The sequence below is a fragment of the Austrofundulus limnaeus genome, unplaced genomic scaffold, assembly GCF_001266775.1.
Source record: "Austrofundulus limnaeus strain Quisiro unplaced genomic scaffold, Austrofundulus_limnaeus-1.0 Scaffold413, whole genome shotgun sequence".
NCBI lineage: Eukaryota > Metazoa > Chordata > Actinopteri > Cyprinodontiformes > Rivulidae > Austrofundulus > Austrofundulus limnaeus.
Window position 1 is genome coordinate 80,567 of NW_013952815.1, and position 19,059 is coordinate 99,625.

A 19,059-nucleotide genomic window follows, 5' to 3' on the forward strand; every position below is an offset into this window, starting at 1 on the left:
TAAAGCAGTATAAGGCAGAKTGAATGCTAAATGTATTAAAATGTTAGTTAAAAATGATAGTGCTAGCTAAGTAGGTATTTAAAGTTCAGCTAAATTTGACAAAAGGCTAAGTAAAAGCTAAAAAAACAGCACAAGGCTTGCTAATAAAGCAAAAATGCTAATTAGCTGATTTTGCTTTGCTGTTGTGAGAGAAAATGGAAAAAATGCTTCTAAAYTTCAAAAAATAAACAGCAGGTCCTGTTTTTTATGTTTTTTTCCAAAGAGCCAGACATTTTCTTTGTGATAAAAATTAATAATTCTTGTCACGATTTGTCTCTCAGTATATCAAACACATCAACTTCACAGAACTGGAACTTGCCTGGAGGCAAGGTGGGAACTGATCATGTGCCTTTTTTATTTATTTATTTATTTTTTTATAGCTGCTTCTAACATGAGTCAGGGCTGACACATTTAGGTTGGGAACAAAATGTGTTCCCACACAGAACTGACGCATTCTAGCAATTTACACACACCAGTAAAGGTTTGTTTTAATGGTTTTGCTCACTCAGAAACAGAAGAAATCAAAGGCCTTGATTTCCTTGAGAGAAAGCATATCAACYGATTAGCTGGGCACAACATCACAGAAAAGTCACAATTTTGTCTGTTCAACAGACAAACACAAGCACACACAAAGACATTAATTTCCATCCTTGCCTTTCAGCAGCAGGTGATRAATATGGAGGGATTATGTCACATTATTATTTAATTCACCTAATTAAAGCAATCCAAATAGTAAAAAAAACAAGAACCCACCTTAAAGCCATCAATATATATTACGATAAAAAAAAATTGGTGCAGCAGAAGTTCAGATTGTTGTCTTATCCGATTACTTCTTCGTCTTGCTGCAGCGTCAGTCTATTCTTTCCACAAATTACTTGCAACGATGCCTAAAAACAACAAAAGTCCCAAGTTTCTGTTGGAGCTAAACTGCTTCCAGCAGTCCTCTGCTTTGTTGATGTCCACTCTGTAAATCTACAAAAAAAAAAGAGGAAAGTAGAAGTTTGAACAGGCAAATTATACAGAGACTACAGAGGCTTGATTTCTTGATTTCAGAGGCTTATTGAAGTGGAACAATTCCAACCACAGTGTCAGGGTCAAACACTACTGTCACTTGACCAATGACACAGGAAGCTTCGGACACCATCACTGCTTGACTCAGAGCTTCACTGATTTAAAATGCTTGAATTGCTCAGAGTGTTTAAATCAAGTTTTGTTGGTTTGAGATTGACACAGWGTCAGTGCTTCATTTTCTCTCCTGCTTTGTCATCAGTTAACCACTAGATGTCCCTGTTATTCTCTTTGAGTCTTTTAAAGCAGCATGAGACGTCACCTGCCCGTCACTACATTTTAAGAAATATTTTGAACTCAACGCCTATTTTTAGTTTAAGTGAAGGGTGTCCATTCCTGGTCCTCGAGGRCCATTATCTTGTATGTTTTGAAGGTTTCTCTAATTCAACACACCTGATTTGAATGAATGGGTGATGACTAGKCTTCTACAGAACTTGAAGGTAATTCAATCACTGAATCAGGGGTGTTAGAGCAGGGAAACAAGTAAAATCTGAAGAGTAGCGGCCCCTCAAGGACCAGGATTGAACAAAAACTTGATGCCAGTTTATTACAAACATAAAAGTGATAACAGATTCCTCACCTGTTGTATTAGGTGAATGGCAACAGTGGCCAATGCGGCGTAGTAAGGAGTAGTTTGTCCTGCGTTGACACCGGCTACAACCAGCCCTGACACCATGGCCACGGTGAAACCACTTAACCAGAGTTTGGTTTGCTCCTGGAACTTTAGTGCAGTGGATTTTACCCCKACCTTAAGGTCATCATCTTTGTCCTGGAAGATAAAACACCAACTTATCTTACTTTGAAAATATTAAGTTCCCCTCCTATATTACCGACACCAATATCCAAACAAACAAGATCCAAGATTATCCTTATTACGGTTAAATAAGATCCGATGAGCTGTGTGCGTCACCTGATGAGCGTATATAGTGTCATATATCAGCGTCCACATCACTCCTGAGAAATACAGCGGAAGGCACACAGACCAGTCACACGAACCCTTCACAGCAGCCCAGCCGAGCAGAGCGCCCCAGTTAAAAGTGAGCCCTGAGGAAAAGAAATCAAAGAGCTTTCGCTTTACTGATTTACACAGAGAATACAAACAACGTTCATACAGCACATACCCAACACAAACTGAGGCCAGTAAGTGATTCTCTTCATCAGCGGGTAGGTGACGACCAGACATAAAGACGAGGCACCCAGAGCTATGCTGTTAGGAACATATATGAAAGAACCATACTCTTGTGGTCTCGGTTTGGACTAAACACRTGATTCTTTRCTCCATCTTGTACAACAAACAAAAAAGTGAAATCAAAGCTAAAAAATATCCAGCCTAATTTGATAAGAATGCAATCTGCTTCTGATTACCTGTAGTAGTTGAGACACAGAAGAACGCCAAGTGCAAGAGAGAGCTGTCCTCCGAGGAAAACTAGCGCCTGCTTTCGGGAAATCTGCCCCGCTGCGATGGGCCGGGAAGCTGTCCGSGACACCTGCACGAAAACATCCACAACTACCATTAGACAGGCTAAAATGATAACAAATTGTGCACTTTTTCTTGTAAAACTGCAATAWATTTAGCATTTTTACTGGGATTATGAGTGACACTGATGCAAAAAATGTTAAAAGCATAACTACAAAGTTATTTTGTACTTATGCTTAAGGGGTGTTATCAATGAATGCAGTGTAAATATTTTTAAAAAAACTTGTTACATAGAGTATTTAAATGTATTAAATTTCTAATTCCATTAGTTAAAGATTTTGATTGATCTTGTTTCTGTTTCATTTTATGGGTTTGTCAAGTTAAACAATTTAGAAAAGGCACAATTCACTGATGAATTTTCTTGTTTCCTTAAWCAAACTAGAAAATACTTCATGAGCACAAAGTAAAAACTGTGTGTTGGTCTCATTTACTTGTTTGTCGAAGTCTTTATCCCACATGTCATTAATGGTGCAGCCAGCACCCCTCATGAGCACAGCACCTGTACCAAAYAGAGCCAGTAGGCTCAAATCTGGGAGACATCCAGGCTCTGCAGCCAGAGCGATGCTCCACGTGCAGGGAAGGTACAGCAACCATGTTCCTGCAAAAAACAAACACAGATTTTTGAAATGGATTCAAATCTAATTACATTAAATGTATATTTGATCAATAAAACGTGGCTGAAAATCAGACAGCTCTTGATAGTTTTGTATTACAAAACTATCAAACTATCTAATTTGTAATAATGATGCTTAATRAATATTTTGTTTGTTTTTTCAGACCAGCTGCTTACATAAAAAGTGTGTTTCTGTGAAATAATAAAAGCACAAACCGATGGGTTTGTCCAGCCTCATCAGTCGGAGGTATGGCTGAACACGAACTGGTGCTGAGTTCACCACAGAAGCAGCAGAAAGACTAAACGACCTTTTCTCGTTGAGATGTTTGTCTTCCAGTCTTACAGATGAACATAATGGACTCTGGMAGCGTAAAAAGTGGAAACTCTTAACAGGTTTCTCTCTTCGGATGAAGCAGGTGGTCAAAGTTAACCTGCTGCTCAGTTTAGTGAACAACATAGAGATTCAACTAAATATTTACTATTTTYACAACGAAAAGACAAAAACAAAAARCATCAATCAAAAGTTTAGTTTCTTCTACAGTCAATAAGAAACAACCTCTTTTCCCTTCTTTGTTGTGGTCCGTTCAGTGTAAATGCTCCGGCGGAAACAAGATCATTAGGCGGAACAATTTGATGCGACACACACAGCATCACAACATCCACACGATTTTCACTTTTCCTCATTCTAAAAAAGCTTATAATATTCCTTAGTTTAAATATAAATTAAAAATATAAAATTAAGCACAACCGATTCTAACATGACGATATTTAAGGCATATTTCTCACAGTTTATGTGGGCATTTTTATTACAACCGAAGGTGGCAGCAGAGGCAGCCGAGCGCGTGAAGCCGCGAAGGAGAAGAAAAGAAAAGAAGAAGTCGCTGAGTTTTTGTACTCGCGGGAAAAATGGCGGAAAYGTGCGTTGTGTTCATGCTAACAACAGAAGTGTTTCAAAACATCGCCTTGTAAGACTTTCCCGTGTCCACCTCCAAATGTGAGTACATCACCTGTGCACAGCGAGTGTTAAAGMCTCTCATGTTTGCCAGCTTGATCATGTTTGCAGACGTTTAGTTACTTTTTCTGTTTATAAAGCTGTTTTTTTTCCGCCTCCGTCCTCTTTGCTGTACCGTACGTGTAGCACAGAAAGTTAGTTGAAAAAAGTTGAGAGGTTTACTGAGCTGATCTAAAACAGACACTGCCTTTGTCTTTTTTATAAACTCACTTTGGCTTAAATAGATCTGCAAGGGCTGCTATAAAATTGTTATAAAGTATTTTAAAGCCAACTGTCTATTGTACTAATTGTCATATTTCTAACCATGTAGGTGTGTCACAAGTGTCTGATAAAAGTAARCTGAATGAGGAATGCAAGATGCAAAGTGGTATGTGTTGAACGGACAGTGCATATAATTTTTCTTGTGTAACAAAGGCTGCATATTTTAAAACGTATATATTTCTCTCCATCTTTAGATTCTGTACAGTTTTCCACCCTTGAGCACATAGAAGAATCCAGCAGTCAAGCCAGCGCCCAGTCAAACCCGGTCAGTTCTTACAATTGTATTAAGTGTCCGCTAATTTTCAAATCCAAAGTGTACCTCTATGAGCATCTCAACAAAGTTCATTGCTTAGATGYGGATGCTGCGCTCAGAGGCGCTGGTTTGAAGTATGCCGAGAGTTTCACGGCCTCCGCTGGAAAACGCACAAATTTCAAATGCTATTTTTGTGATTTTAAAACTTTCCATAAAGACGTTTTGAAAAAGCACGAGAAACTGTGTCAGAAGACTGAAAATCATAAATTTGTTGAAACTGTAGTTATTCCTGAAGACCCAGAGAGCGAAGTGCTTGGCAGTTCAACGAACCAATGCAATGACGCTTCATTGGCAGAAACAGATCCTTTGTCGGAAGCTAAGTGTGCACCCAAAACGTCAAAGGATCTTAAAACATACAAGAGGCCGCAGCAAACCATCACCAAGTTCTTTCCAGCATCATCTGGATCGTCCAGCTGCAGCCCCAGCTCCAGTGGTGTGTGTAGTTTCAAGTCAAAGTCTCTCATTGATATCATCAGCGGGGCCGACTCCGCTAAGTTTTTGCGAGATGACGAACTTTTGACCACCAACCGCAGCGCACCCGAGCACAAGGACAGATACAAAGAACTTCATAACAACAGTATTTCAGAACAACCTCCTGCAAAAAAAGTCAAATTGGGGAAAGAACAGGAAACGTTTCCAGAACAAAATGCTCATAAACCATCTCCAGTCAGCACAGATTTTTCATTCGAATTCAGTGAGGATGAAGAAGACAAGAACCTTCACCTTTATAATAAAGACCCATCCAAACCAAAGGTTTACTCCTGTAAGCACTGCGACTATATAGATGGCAGCTTTAGTCGTATGACTTCACATTATCATAATTCTCACCCTTACATCAGATGTAGCGCTGCCTATATTCAGCTCCCAAACGACCAGGATGCATCCTTCCGCTGCCTCGAGTGTCCAGTTGAGTTTTTAAGCAAAGCTGATCTGAAGTTGCACTACTCAGAGAAGCATCCTGAGACTGCAGACATATTCAAGATGAAACTAGATGAGCTCAGCTTAGTTTTTAAATGTTTTTCCTGTCCGTTCACCACCAACCTGCTGAAGGCTTTAAGAGAGCATTACAAGGAAAAGCATCCGACTTGCAACTTGAGCAAACCTTTGTTGTTCTGTCAGTATTCAAAGAGCAAATGCCAGGATGAACCAACTCCAGTTAAAACACATAACAAAATGTCCAGTTCAAAAAATTCACGAGAGCTATCTCCTGAGAAGAGCAGCGCATCTTGTAAGGAGGACAAAAATACCCAGTCACCACAGCATTCCACTGCTAAGGAACGAGACCTGTATAAATGCAGCAATTGTGGGTTTGTGCATAAGTCAGCTGTTGTTATGCATGTCCACTACCAAAAGAACCACCCAGAAAAGGCRGTCACAATCGATAAAATCAAACAGTCGGCCCGTGACGCATCGCAGAGGATTCCTGAGGAAAAAAAAGACAAACCTGAGCCGTTTCTGCAAAAGAAGAGTACGTCGTCTTTGCCCAAACACACAACCGAGGCATCCAAAAATCCTTCAGAGGTTTCTATAACCAAGCCGGTGGAATCTCTGCAGGATAAAACCACAACACCGACACCGTCCTCTACATGTAGCAAAGAAAAGATAGTTGGATTGAAGTCATCAAGTTCATCAACAAAAATGTACTACTGCAGGTTTTGCAGTTACACGAATTCTGAGATCAGAAGCGTGCTGGGTCATCATTCTGCAAGACACTCTATAAAGCCATCAATAACTATGAAAGACATCTTGCTGTATAGTGCTATTGTGAGGAAAAAGTTGATTAAGGGTCAAACTCCATCTAAGGCAAGAAAACAAAGTAAAATACGCACCAATACTGAAACTGGCTTTGAAGAGGATGGTGCTGAAGATGTCTCTGTGAGTAAAACTCATGACCCGACCGATGCAGTAAAAATGTTCTTTTGTCAAACATGTAATTATGGTAATTCAACCCTGCAGGGAGTGATCAATCATCAAGTCAAAGCCCACCCATCATTTACTATTAAAACTCAATTGGTTATTGAACACACAGCTATGGTTCAAGAACAACTTAACAGTTCAAACTCAAATCTACCTCTTCCTATCCTAAACGATGGTGATGAAGATAAGTTTTTCTGTGACTTGTGCAACTATCGGCACAGAACCATGTACATGGTATTAGCGCATTACTCCAAAATGCACAATAGTTGTGCTGACAAGGCTGCCGACCTCCACCAGTACACCGCTATGGTTCTCGAACGGGCACCAAAATTATCTACAAAGCAGGAACAGCCGAAGAAAACCGAGAAGAAAAAATCCAGCAAACCTGCAGAGCCGTCATCAGTAACAATCTCAGAAACGCAGAGGAAACTGAAATGCTATGTTTGTGAATACAGTACTCCATATGTGTCTCTTTTGAAGACTCACTTGAGAAAGTCCCACAATTTGAATCGCTCAGTCCCACATATTTTAGGATTTTGTTTTCGACAAGGCTCGATAGAAGCAGGCTACCACTGCGTGTGGTGTCTTTTTAGTCACAAAGATTCAAAGGTGGTCTATAAGCACTACCAGGAACACCACCCAGAATGCACAACAAGCCTGGACTATGTAYGTGATCAACTGTGCGTTGGTCTCAACAAAGTGCAATTGAAGAAGAAGAAACCGAAGCTAAAGTCGGCTCATCTGGGCAGTGACAGGGACAGCAGTCTGACACACAAAAGTTCAAGACAAAATGACAGCAAGACGTATTCATGCACTAAGAATGAAGCTCACCCTACGCTTGCAGAAGACAACAAATCAGATCCTCCAAAGAATAAGGGAGCAAGCGCAAAAAGCCAGTTAGAAGACCTTATTGAGATGCCTGGGGTGTTTGAGTCTTTYCAAGTGCCCCTTGAAGACAAAGGTGAAGCAGAACAAATGTCCAAACAGTTTAAGTGCTCTTTCTGCTCTGCAACGTTTGTCTCCCAGCATGGTCTCAGCGTTCACTGTGGAATGAAACACCTCGAACTTATAAATGTGGAAGAACCGAGGAAACAAGCAAAAAGCCAAATGCGTGTGCATGTCTTCAAGTGTCCCCACTGCACCTACATCAACACTGCCTATCAGGGAATTCTTGCTCACTGTCAAATGAAGCATCCTGATCTTGAACCCAGGGCAGACAGTCTTCACGTGGATCTGGTGCATTTATACAACCGAGATAAATATATTAAAAAATATGAATCTGGCGAGAAGATAAAACTCAAGGGGCACATGTGTAAAACCTGCCCAAAGGTCTGCGCAACACTGGATAAACTGAACAGACACTGTGAGCTAGACCATAYCAGTCATCTACCAAGCACGCCCAAACCTGCTGCCAAACCATCAACTGTTAGCAAAATAAAACTTACCAAGCCTCACAGCTCTAATAAATCTGTGTGGAAAGTTTCGTTTCTGAGTAACACAAAAAAATTCAGAATGAAATGCCAGCACTGTTCGTACACGTACACCACAAAACTTGGTCTCAGTCGACACATACAGAAGAAGCACATGGATTTGGTCCCACAGGACACTGTGTACAAGTGCCCACTCTGTCACTTATTCTACTTTCGTCAACATCTACTTGGAAGGCATCTTTATAAGAGGCATGGAAAGGCTTCCCACTCAAAATATTATCTGTCAGTATACAAGCAGGCCACCATGATGCCAGAGTCACCGTCTCAGGATCCTCCATCACCTCAGGATCATTCGTCCCCTCAGCAACAGGAAAATGACTCCTCAGAGGACAAAAAGTTGGTCTATAAGTGTCCAAAATGTCCTTACGTGAATGTTTGTCACCACGGAGTTATCACTCACTGCCAAATGAAGCATCCAATGTTCGAAAGAAGAACAAGGAAGCTGGAAATGTGCGAAATACTTGTCTCCGACATTGTTGGATGTTCAACCGGAAAAGGAGCCTATAAAAGAGGTTACTTGTGTAAAAAATGTCCTCAAGTTCATCCATCGTTAATAAAACTGAAAGCCCACTGCAAGGTGGCGCACTGGAACGTGGCAGCTTCTGATGAAACTGAAGCAAAGAACGTGGCTGTTGACGATCCTCTGGGCTCGACACTAGAAGCTGCCCCCATAGAAACTGCACAAGCAGTCGAGGCTTCTCACCGTTTAGGCACTTGGAAGACATCAGACTCACAGTCGCAGCAGGAAAAAGACAAATTTTATAAGTGCCAACTTTGTGCTCATGCGACATTTTCTCGGTCATACCTATGGAAACACTATAAAAACGTTCACAAACTGAATTCGGCGACTAGGTGCAAGCTGCTGCAAAAGTACAACAAGAAACCGAAGCTAAAGTCGGCTCATCTGGGCAGTGACAGGGACAGCAGTCTGACACACAAAAGTTCAAGACAAAATGACAGCAAGACGTATTCATGCACTAAGAATGAAGCTCACCCTACGCTTGCAGAAGACAACAACTACATTTTTTACACAAGTAACCTCTTTGTTGAACAGGAGAAAACTGTCAAGTGTAAGAAATGTCCAGACTTGGTGTTGGACTCGTCTCAATTGCTTATTGACCATTACAATACTTTTCACGGCTTGGCTCACAAATCAGACTTCACGGTGGTATCATTTGGATTTAAAAAGAAGACCACAGGGGCTTACACATGTGGCCACTGTCTGAAGAGGTTAAATGGAACCAGGAAACTCCGTATTCACCTGGATCACCACAGAACAGCGATGAAGAATATGGCGGTGGAAACGCAGGAACAGGCTTCACCAGTCGGCCTGTCATCGGAGCCCAACCCCTTTGAGGTATGCCAACTCCGATCGAGCACGCTTCGTCTTTCTCAGAACTACGTTTGAGAGTTGACCTCTGTAACTTTGTTTAATTTGCAGCTCTACAAACAAGCTCAAGTGTCGACCGAAAGCGTAGAGGACCTTGCCGAGCKTAAAGAAACATCAGAAGAGGACGTCGTACGGCCGTCGAGTCCCAGAGCGTCCACTTCAAAAGTCACAGAGGCCGATCCAGATGCAGACGTCGTTAATGACAGATTTCCTTGTAAACAGTGCCACCGATCCTTCCGGTCACTAAAAGGACTGCGTGCACACGATCGCAGCCACGCCGTCATGGCGGCCATCAATAATCTGGACAATCTKCCGACTGCAGAGTTGAAGAACGAGTAAGCAAACATTTTTAGCAACTAACATAAGGCATCTAACAAATCTACATTTTCATCACTAAGTTTATAAAACTTTACAGTGCCAGTTTGTAATGTCACATATTTAACAGCAATTCTATTTAAAATGTAATGTTTCAAAAATACATAAAATTCAGTTTAATGTAGTTTAAACCTTATTCATTTCATATAAAACAAAATGTACAATAAAATAAAAGACAAATACAATGAAATGAAAGGAAGCAGTGAGAAGAAAAAAAATCTTATATCTGTCCCTTTTTTCCTCAAGTATAAATTCAAACAATAGTAATCTTCAGCTAACAAAACAAAACAAACATCAAATCTTCCTAGAACAACAAATCATATGGTAACACTGTTTCATATTTTTTTCAACAATYCAAGTGATTTGGCACTTTTACCATAATTTTTCAGATCATTCCACAATCTGACTCCTTGGATTGAGGTGCATCATTCTTTCAAACATGTTCTAAATTTAGGTTTCATGAACATCTCCAAACCTTTAAGATTATAACAGCTCTCTCTTTGCAAAGTTTTTCTGGTTGTTTAAAATTAATGTATTTTTGTGAGCCTTATACATAACTAACAAAATGCTATAATAACCAAATCATAAAATTTTAATAATTTCTGTTTACAAAATAATGTATTAGATGGATAATGGTAATGTTTTTGAGTGATGACTCTTATAGCTCTTTTCTGCAAAACAAAAACAGGATTTGTAAATGTCTTACATGCTTTACCCCATACACTCAATGGACCAAGTGTGGAACAATTAWTGTGTTATATAACATATACAGAGCTTTATCATTAAACAWATCCYTCACTTTGTAAAACAATGCAATAGATTTAGCTAATTTTATTCTTAAATAATTTATATGAGGTTTCCAAAATAAAATACAGTGTTGTGCAGCTAAAGCCTAAAATACATTTACCATAATTAGTTAACGTTGTAATACTTCCATTGTTCTTGTTTAAAAATTCCGTATTTTACTAATTAAATTTCTGAACTTTGTCTTTCTTTCACCAGCATCAAAAAGTGCATCTTCTACAGAGCTGGGACTGTGAAGCCTTTCAGATGTAGCTGCTGTTCCTATAAGACAAATCTCATGGGTCTCATGCAAAGTCACATCCTGAAAAACCATCAAGGTCAGAAAACTTCTGAACTTTGTCGCAAATTTGTAAAGTGAAGCTCAAGACTAGACTAGAATGTTGAATTAGAACAAGTGGCYGCCTCCTGTTGTTTTCACCCTGACCTACAGAATCCGAATAAATTGCTACTTTGTTGATTTAAACARACTTAGTTTTTAAGTGGTTTGTTACATTGACGTTAATAGATTGTGAGGATGTATCAATCAGGACACGTTTTTCTTATGTATACTTAGCGTTTTATTCTTTTTCATTTTACTGTCAAATACTCAGATATCCTTCAGAGGAATAATATTGAAACCAGCAGTAAGGATGAGGAAATCTCTCAGGAGGTAGAAAGGGAGCCTTCTGATTCATCTGTGAAAAATAACTTACCTGAACTTGATGATGAACCAGAGGAGACTGAAGGTAAGTCACTCTGCTCATGTTTTATCTTATTAAATTAAAATTAAAAAAAAATTTTTTTTGCTGTGGTGGTCCCACTAAAAGACCGTTACACCATCTGCTCTGACAGAAACGCTGTACTTGGAGCCTGCAGATGTGCAGCGGCAGTTGAACCACTACAGCTTGATGGCGCAGATCACTGACAAAACGAGCACCAACGTGCTGGAGTTGACGTTGCCGGAAAACTGCCTCCTGCAGTGCGAGATTTGCAACTTCAACACCGAGTACCTGTCCAGCATCCGACGGCACTACCATAACCGCCACGGGAAGAAAATGCTCAGGTGTAAGGACTGCGAGTTCTACACCTGTTCACGGTAAGCCACAGCAGCAGAAYTTCAGCGGATGCAAATTTCTCAGAAAAGTAAAACATAAAGTGTGAGAAACCAGTTAAAGAGCTTTAAGCGTCTGATTTGGATGCTCCCTAGACATTTCCATAGGGCAGGGGTGTCAAACTCCAGTCCTCGAGGGCCGCTATCCTGCATGTTTTAGAGGTTTTCCAGCTCCAACACACCTGATTCAGTGATTGAATTAACTCTTCAAATTGGGCAGAAGCCTGTTAATTACCCAGCGATCAAAATCAGGTGTGTTGGAGCAAGAAAACCTCTAAAACATGCAGGATAGCGGCCCTCGAGGACAGGAGTTTGACACCCCTGCCATAGGGAGATGTTCCTTACATGTTCAACAGCCTATATGCCACGGCCATTGATGACGTATTTCCGTTAAAATTTCAGCCACGCACCTCCCTTCCACTTCCTGCCTACTGCCTGTTGTTTTTAGCGTTAGCTCCTTGTACTAGTCCATGAAAAAGTCACAAAAGTTAAAGCGTCTGTGAGCTACTGGTACAAAAAGTGAGTTCTGTTGTGTGCCGTTGTGTCCACTAACCAGTAGGTACAATAGAGGATGTAGTTAGTTTTTCCTCCATATTCTTCTTGATGAGGAGTAAAGGCGACAGCAGAGGATCATAGCAATACAGGGAAAACTTAGCTATAAAAGCTCACGCTCGCATTTGTAATCGGCATTTCTAACCTGAGGATATTCAAGAGCCAGCGTCAGAAATGAGAAGACGAAGGTTACAAAAGGGAAATGTACAATTGTCCCCATTCACTGCCAAGACCGGGAGAGCAAAGACCACCTCCAGAGGACAGCTAGGAGGAAGCTAACAGCAGCCAGTAAAGAGATGTTCTAAGGGTCATGATTATGCCGCTACTCCAGACTCTGCAGTTGTGGATTTAGAGCTGGAGGTAAATTATATTATCCGGGAGGAAATCCGCCAGCTACGGGAACAGTTTGAGAGCCTGACGCTGAGGCAGCTGTTCRTCATTCACCATTTTGCTGCTTCAGACAAGGACATTAATTAGATCCTTCATAAGGTATGTGTGTGTACGCACGTTTGTGTTATACAGAGTATGAAATTATTTTAGGAAACTTTTTCATGAGTTTTATGCAAAAGTAAARACTTGCCAGAGTGTATATTACAGTGTAGACACAACCCGAGTAGTGAGAGCAGCAGAACCTCCACCTAAAAATCATTCCTTGTTTTAAGTTAACCAACATTGGGGAACACGATCCAAACCAAGCAAGTAGCCCATCGATTTAAAGCCCAGACTCTGCTCTTTCCAACAATATAAGTGTCACAGCTCTACATCAAAAATCCACAGAACAAGCAGCCAAGGAAGAGTGAAAAAAAATCTAAATTCTGGAACCATAAACAAGAACGTCTTTGTTTGTTTTTTTATGGCTTTAATCCACTTTGGAGTGATTTTTTTCCACTTGGCTGGACCTGTACGTCTCCTGTGTTAATGTTGGTACATGTAATATGCTAATTCTGTACTGTGGAGATCATTAACAGTTGTCATGTGAAAAAGTCTTYTGCTAACACAGTGTTGCCTGCGAACCGGAAGACCGGTGTGTGGCCAAAGAATGCAGAAGTGCTAGAACGGAAGTCCGTGGCATAGMGGCTACTGGGAGGAGATCCCAGGTTTCCATTTTGCATTGATAAGGCACAGAAATAAATGGGCGGGGTTTAATAAGTGGGAAAGTATTTGCAGCTCTTCACGTTTGCATTTGAAATGATTTCAGTTAAACACTTTGCACGGTTGGTTTTCACATCTTTTTCTTAGWAAAACCTTGGAGATGCACGTTCAGATGGGCCACTCCTCCTGTCAGTCCGAACCTACCCATCAGAAGGACCTCCGCTGTCCGTTCTGCCTCTACCAGACCAAGAACAAAAACAACATGATCGATCACATCGTCTTACACCGTGGTATGTCGATCAGGATTTAGAGCTTCACCCTCTAAATATCTGCTACACGTCTTCCTATTTTAACTCTGCGTTTTGTGGTTTTCAGAGGAACGCGTGGTGCCCGTAGAGGTGCGTCGTCCAAAACTGTCCCGTTATCTTCAGGGCATCGTCTTCCGCTGCCACAGATGCACTTTTTCTAGCGGTAGCGACAAAAACCTACGCTTGCACATGATGAGGCACGATGACCTCAAACCTTACCAGTGTCGGCTGTGTTACTTCGACTGCACTCAGCTGGCCGACTTGGAGGCGCACCTGAACGATAAACATCAGGTGAGGATTTGTCCCTGAAGCCCTCTGTGCATCACTGAAATTCCTTTAGATCTGAAGAAACAACCAGCTGTTCACAGCGAGGGAAAAAGGGTTAGACTGATTTATTTTAGTGACACTTTTTCCTGTTAGAATAGAATAGAGTAGAATGCCTTTATTGTCATTACACGCGTGCATAATGAGATTAGAGCCACTGCAATTACCTACATTTATACAACAACAAAAAAAGACATTGTTTGGAAAGATTGTTGGAGCTAAACCAGCAGATACATATTTTGGTTGTTTAGAAATTGTCTACAGGTATAGACAGTGGTGGGCACTAGTCCCCTAAAGCGCAAATGCGCTAACTGCGGACCTAAATTTCTCCTTTGCGCTTTAGGGGTTTTACTAATTTCATAAAATGATGTGCAGATTTGCACTTTCTAAATTTAGAATTGAGTAGCGCTAATCGCAAATAATGTTTCACATTCAAAAGTCAATTTCATCTAAAGTAAAGAGAAAGAGCCGTCTAGTCCAAGGGCGTAACTTTGTGCTGTAAGTTGGTGGGGATGCACCATGGGGGACGGGGTCTGACGCACCCACAGTTGTGCGACCAGGTTTTTCTGTTCATGTCTTCAGTGTGTGCTCAGTTTAACTGTCTGCACTTGTCAACAACTGAACACCAGATGTTTCTGTTGTGATGCAGTAATACTCAAACCATACTGACTGAGATTATGTTCACCTTCATTCAGCCATGCACTGTTCCTGCCCTTTAAACTCACCAAGTATACAGTTTGATAATCMGCCATAGTTTCATACAGAGACACACAGGTGGAGCACAGGTGTGTTGGTTTATTCTCTCACATAAGAAGTCTTATAATAGTAAAGGACACMCTGGAGGGAGGTCTGGGGGTCCTGACCGGAGGTTACTCCGGTCAGTCTGCTCGGTGCTCCTCTCCACTTCAAATAGGACAAACATTAAAAATAAAGTTCTGTAAATTATTTATCTATCAACACAATTTAAAATATGATGTAAAGCCTCAAAGCTGTAATTTTTCGCACAATTTGGAACAATTTTTTACAAAAAGCAAATCTTTCCCACTAAATTGATCATGTGACTAGGAGGACATAAGGGTGTCCAGGGACTCCAGGGGGATTAATCGTCAAATTAATTGTTATCGGCTAAATACCATAATTAATCTTGATTAATTTTTTTGCCATTGTTGCCCAACCCTACTCTGAAGTTCAGAGAAAAGGWAGGAAGGGAGGGGGTCAGGGGGAAGGTGTCGCAGGTTCGCAGTAGCGCTCCTGTATGGGATGAGAAGCAGGAGCGGGGAGGGGGCGGAAGGGAGGAAGTGTCGCAGGTACCTTTTTTTTTCTCGGAAAAAGGTACAGTAGACACAGCAGTTGCTGCTGCCTACTGTTGGGAAATTTAGATGCACGCAAAGGAAAAAAGATGTGCGAATATTGGTGGGGACTTGTCCCTGTCCGGCCAAAGTTGGTGGGGACATGTCCACACCAGTCCTTCAGAAAGTTACGCCCTTGGTCTAGTCTCACTACGTTTAGCAGCCACATAAWTCATTAAAACTTYGTCATGATTTTCTTGAACACTGAAGGGGAAAGCCGTCTCTACTTAATACAATGAGCCTTCATTGTGAGGWAACAGCGAMCCCTCAGTCAGCACTGCGTTCACAGAGCTTTATACTCTGACTTCTGACTCTTCTCGGTGACGGTTTTCACTTAGTAGAGACTGTAGTGATCCCACAATTCTTTGCGTGGCAAGTAGCAATTAGAATTTCTTCACTTGGTGACAATCCACCTGCGGTTCTGATCTGCAGAACCACACTCGTCTGTGCRTATTGTACTTCCTCTCTGAGGTACACCGCGGCAATAAATAAAAAAAAAATAAATAATAGTAAAGAAAGAAACACGGAACAGTTTAAATTGACGCTCTTATTTTGAAAAGAACAGAGTTCCTGTACTGTGTCCTGTAGCCTACCTAGAATGCATTTCTTCAGTTTTACATCAAACAGTTTAAAATTACTAAAAAATCTATATGTTTTCTTACTGAAGCCCTGCCATAAACATAAGAAAATGACCAAGAAGCAGCAGAACTTGCAATCCACAACTATTTTTTGTTTTACAACCATGATTTCTACGAATCACCTCCCCATTCTGCTTCAATATGTGCAAATCTGTCAAAGAAAACAATCTTACCACTAGATAGTAGTAAAGTGCTGAGTTTTCTCTTACCTGAATGTTTTCTGGTAAACAGAGATTATGTTGAGCTTTAATATTAGCTTCCGCTAAGTTTTATTGAGCATATGTGCTTTTGAACTTGCGGACCTAAATAAATTGACCAGCGCTTTAGAAATTGCAAAACTAAAATTTAAATAATATATTAATATTTAATTTATTTATTGACTGATTACATGTTTTGTGTGTGCGTCCAGGTTTTGAGGAATCATGAACTTGTTGGTCAGGTTCACCTTGACCATCTAGAAGCGAGAATTGGCAGGATGCTAGAWAAGAATGACGAGTTCAACACCGACAACGAAGAGGCGGAAACTGAAGAGTTTTCTTCCGACTTCGATGAAACGCCTCTAACTAACAGTGTTGCAGAATACAACATCGGAGGGACAACTGCACCTCCTTCTGAGGAAGCACAGGAGGAGCAGGAGCCTGATGAAAGCGAAGAAAGCCCCGCAGAGAGCCCTGCATCACACATCCAGCACGACAATGCACAAACAAACACTACTGTCCTTAAGAGGCACGAGCAGGACTTAGAAGCACAAGTGAATGTAGCTTTGCATGTTTCTACAGAAGATCAGGTTGTGATAAAGATAGAGCAGAACCTGGAGGAATGTAACAATGAAGATACCCCATCTGAGTGTTGTATTGCTCCAGTGAAAGAGGAGCAGACGGATAATTATCCATCAAAGCTGACAGGTGAAATAAAAGAAAAAGCAGARAGCTTGTCTTGTTTCGGAGCGGCAGGTCTTGCACACGTCAACCAGCTCCACATTAAGGAACGTCAGCATAGWTCGAGGAGCAGCGATGAGGTGATAGAAGACAACATCGTGCGCCATGTTTTACTGCTGGATGAAAGTGACAGCAAATCACACAAGTGGGGAAACCAGGAGCAAGCTGTTAAAATGGAGCTCAGCACCGAAGCAAATGGAGATTACGACGCAAGCGATGATGCATCACTAGCTAAAGAGGACAGCGAAATTTTGGCCCAGAACCCTGGAATTCTGTCTGTTTCAGCCAAGACTAACTTTGCACAAGTAAACAACACAAGGACTGAGAGGCATTTACAAACTCATACATCTAGTTATAAGCAACTCAAATTAAGCTTTAATGACGTCCGTCTAACAAACTGTAAACAGGAACAAAAGCAAACCACAGATACCTGCGTGGATACATCAGAACCTTGCAGAGAAATGCCAGTACTTGAGAAAGAATGCCACATTGAGGAACAGCAGCTTCTTGAAACGTGCAAARAGGAAGAAGAGGCTGATAAACTGGAGCTGAAGCAGGAGGAGGAAGTTGAGATGATGACAGAGGACGAGACGCAGGAAATGTCAGATATTAACAATGGTAATATCTTTTTTGTAATATTTTTAATTAACATATTAAGAATTTGCTTGCACTGTCAAGAGCAGTGTGTAAAGGATTATAATCAAAACAAACTGATTCCAAATTTGAATGAAGATTTTTAAAATTAGCTGGAGCATTAGAGAGTTTAAAGCTTTTTCTTTTAATTTTATTTTGTTTTTCTTCAGGTAACGTGGCGTCCACAGACAAAGCTGCCGAAGTCCCGTGCACGGAGAAACCGTTTTCTTGTGTCCTTTGTGGGCGAAATTTCACGGACATCGCCGAACTGAACCGACACATCAYGCGTCACAGATTGTAACCTTTTCTTTAATGTTGCAAATGTCCGAGGCAACTCCCACCGCTGCTTTTTGAAAGTTGATTATTTTAATTCACTGAAAACATTTTTTTTTCGTTTAACTATTGGTAATTACCAATTTACAAATAGATTTTTTTTATTATTTTTTAAACTTTTTCAAATAGTTTTTACTGAACAACTCTTATATATTTAGTTTAATTGGGAGCGATCACTAAAAACTTGAGAACAAGATGGTAACTGTACATAGACCTATCTTTGCAATTAAGGTCTTGTTTAGATTTTCTGTTTTGTTTGCAGGTATTATTGATACTCATGAGTTTGTCAGAGGCTTTTCCCAACAAAGTGTTACAGTTATTACTGCAAAAATAAAAAATAAAACTGTGAATCATTCTTGTATTGAAACATTGTTCAACATCAAAACCATATTGCTGATAAAATTGTGGTCCATTCAAGCATTGTTTGGATATTTGAATTTGTCATTTACTTTGAAATATTCTTTGTATTATATTTTWAACTACTGTTTACACAGTCGATATTTTCTTCAGTTTATGTCCCTGTGGCTGTAAATGTTACTGATTTTGTTGCTTTGTTTTTGAAACGTATAGTTTGAGTAAAGAGATTTTCTCCTGGGCAATCATTACGTTTTTAGTTGTGTTTACTACGGTTGGGCGTAATCGTATCGTGTGCAATTAATCGTCGGAAAAACATTGATTATTTTTTTGCACTTGACGATTAATACGATTAATGCCACCAGGCAGAGTCCGCTCGGTGCTCCTCTCTGCTTCAATTATGACGAACATTTAGGGGAAAAAAAGTTCTGTAATTTATTTAACTATCAACACAATTTAAAGAGTAACTTACCAAAATTAACTTTTTTTAGCTGATAAACTGTCTAGAATGTGTCTAAAATGTTATATAGTACTGTTTCTGTGCTAATTTTAATGTTTTTGTGCATATTTGTTCAAATCTGTAATATTTGGTCTAAAAACGTCTTTGCTGCTCATATGGGTAGAGCAGTGGTACTGCAGGCTAATTTGCATATTGGTTAACGGCTCTCCTCTGTGACATGCTTCTGCAC

General features: G+C 40.4%; 2 protein-coding genes across 3 annotated transcripts; one reads left to right on the forward strand and one right to left on the reverse strand.

Moving 5' to 3' along the window:
- Positions 1–497: 497 nt before the first annotated feature.
- Positions 498–3,787, reverse strand: coq2 (coenzyme Q2 4-hydroxybenzoate polyprenyltransferase). Its single transcript, XM_014024224.1, has 7 exons — positions 3,414–3,787; positions 3,016–3,182; positions 2,473–2,594; positions 2,229–2,314; positions 2,018–2,151; positions 1,688–1,876; positions 498–1,011 (listed from the first exon to the last, which is right to left on the reverse strand). Exons 1-7 carry the CDS (start codon positions 3,652–3,654, stop codon positions 895–897), a joined length of 1,056 nt encoding a protein of 351 aa, XP_013879678.1. The 5' UTR covers positions 3,655–3,787; the 3' UTR covers positions 498–894.
- Positions 3,788–4,087: 300 nt separating this feature from the next.
- On the forward strand, positions 4,088–18,618 carry LOC106528936 (zinc finger protein 462). Of its 2 annotated transcripts, none has more exons than XM_014024225.1 (11): positions 4,088–4,191; positions 4,520–4,576; positions 4,665–9,547; positions 9,632–9,915; positions 10,958–11,076; positions 11,350–11,484; positions 11,591–11,834; positions 13,641–13,783; positions 13,869–14,092; positions 16,522–17,668; positions 17,854–18,618. In XM_014024225.1, the coding sequence occupies exons 2-11, from the start codon at positions 4,567–4,569 to the stop codon at positions 17,982–17,984; spliced, it is 7,320 nt and encodes a 2,439-aa protein (XP_013879679.1). In that variant the 5' UTR covers positions 4,088–4,191; positions 4,520–4,566; the 3' UTR covers positions 17,985–18,618. The 2 variants fall into 2 exon arrangements, with proteins under 2 accessions (XP_013879679.1, XP_013879680.1); XM_014024226.1 differs by lacking the exon at positions 4,088–4,191 and having other exon boundaries at positions 4,665–7,531; positions 9,185–9,547.
- Positions 18,619–19,059: the final 441 nt, after the last annotated feature.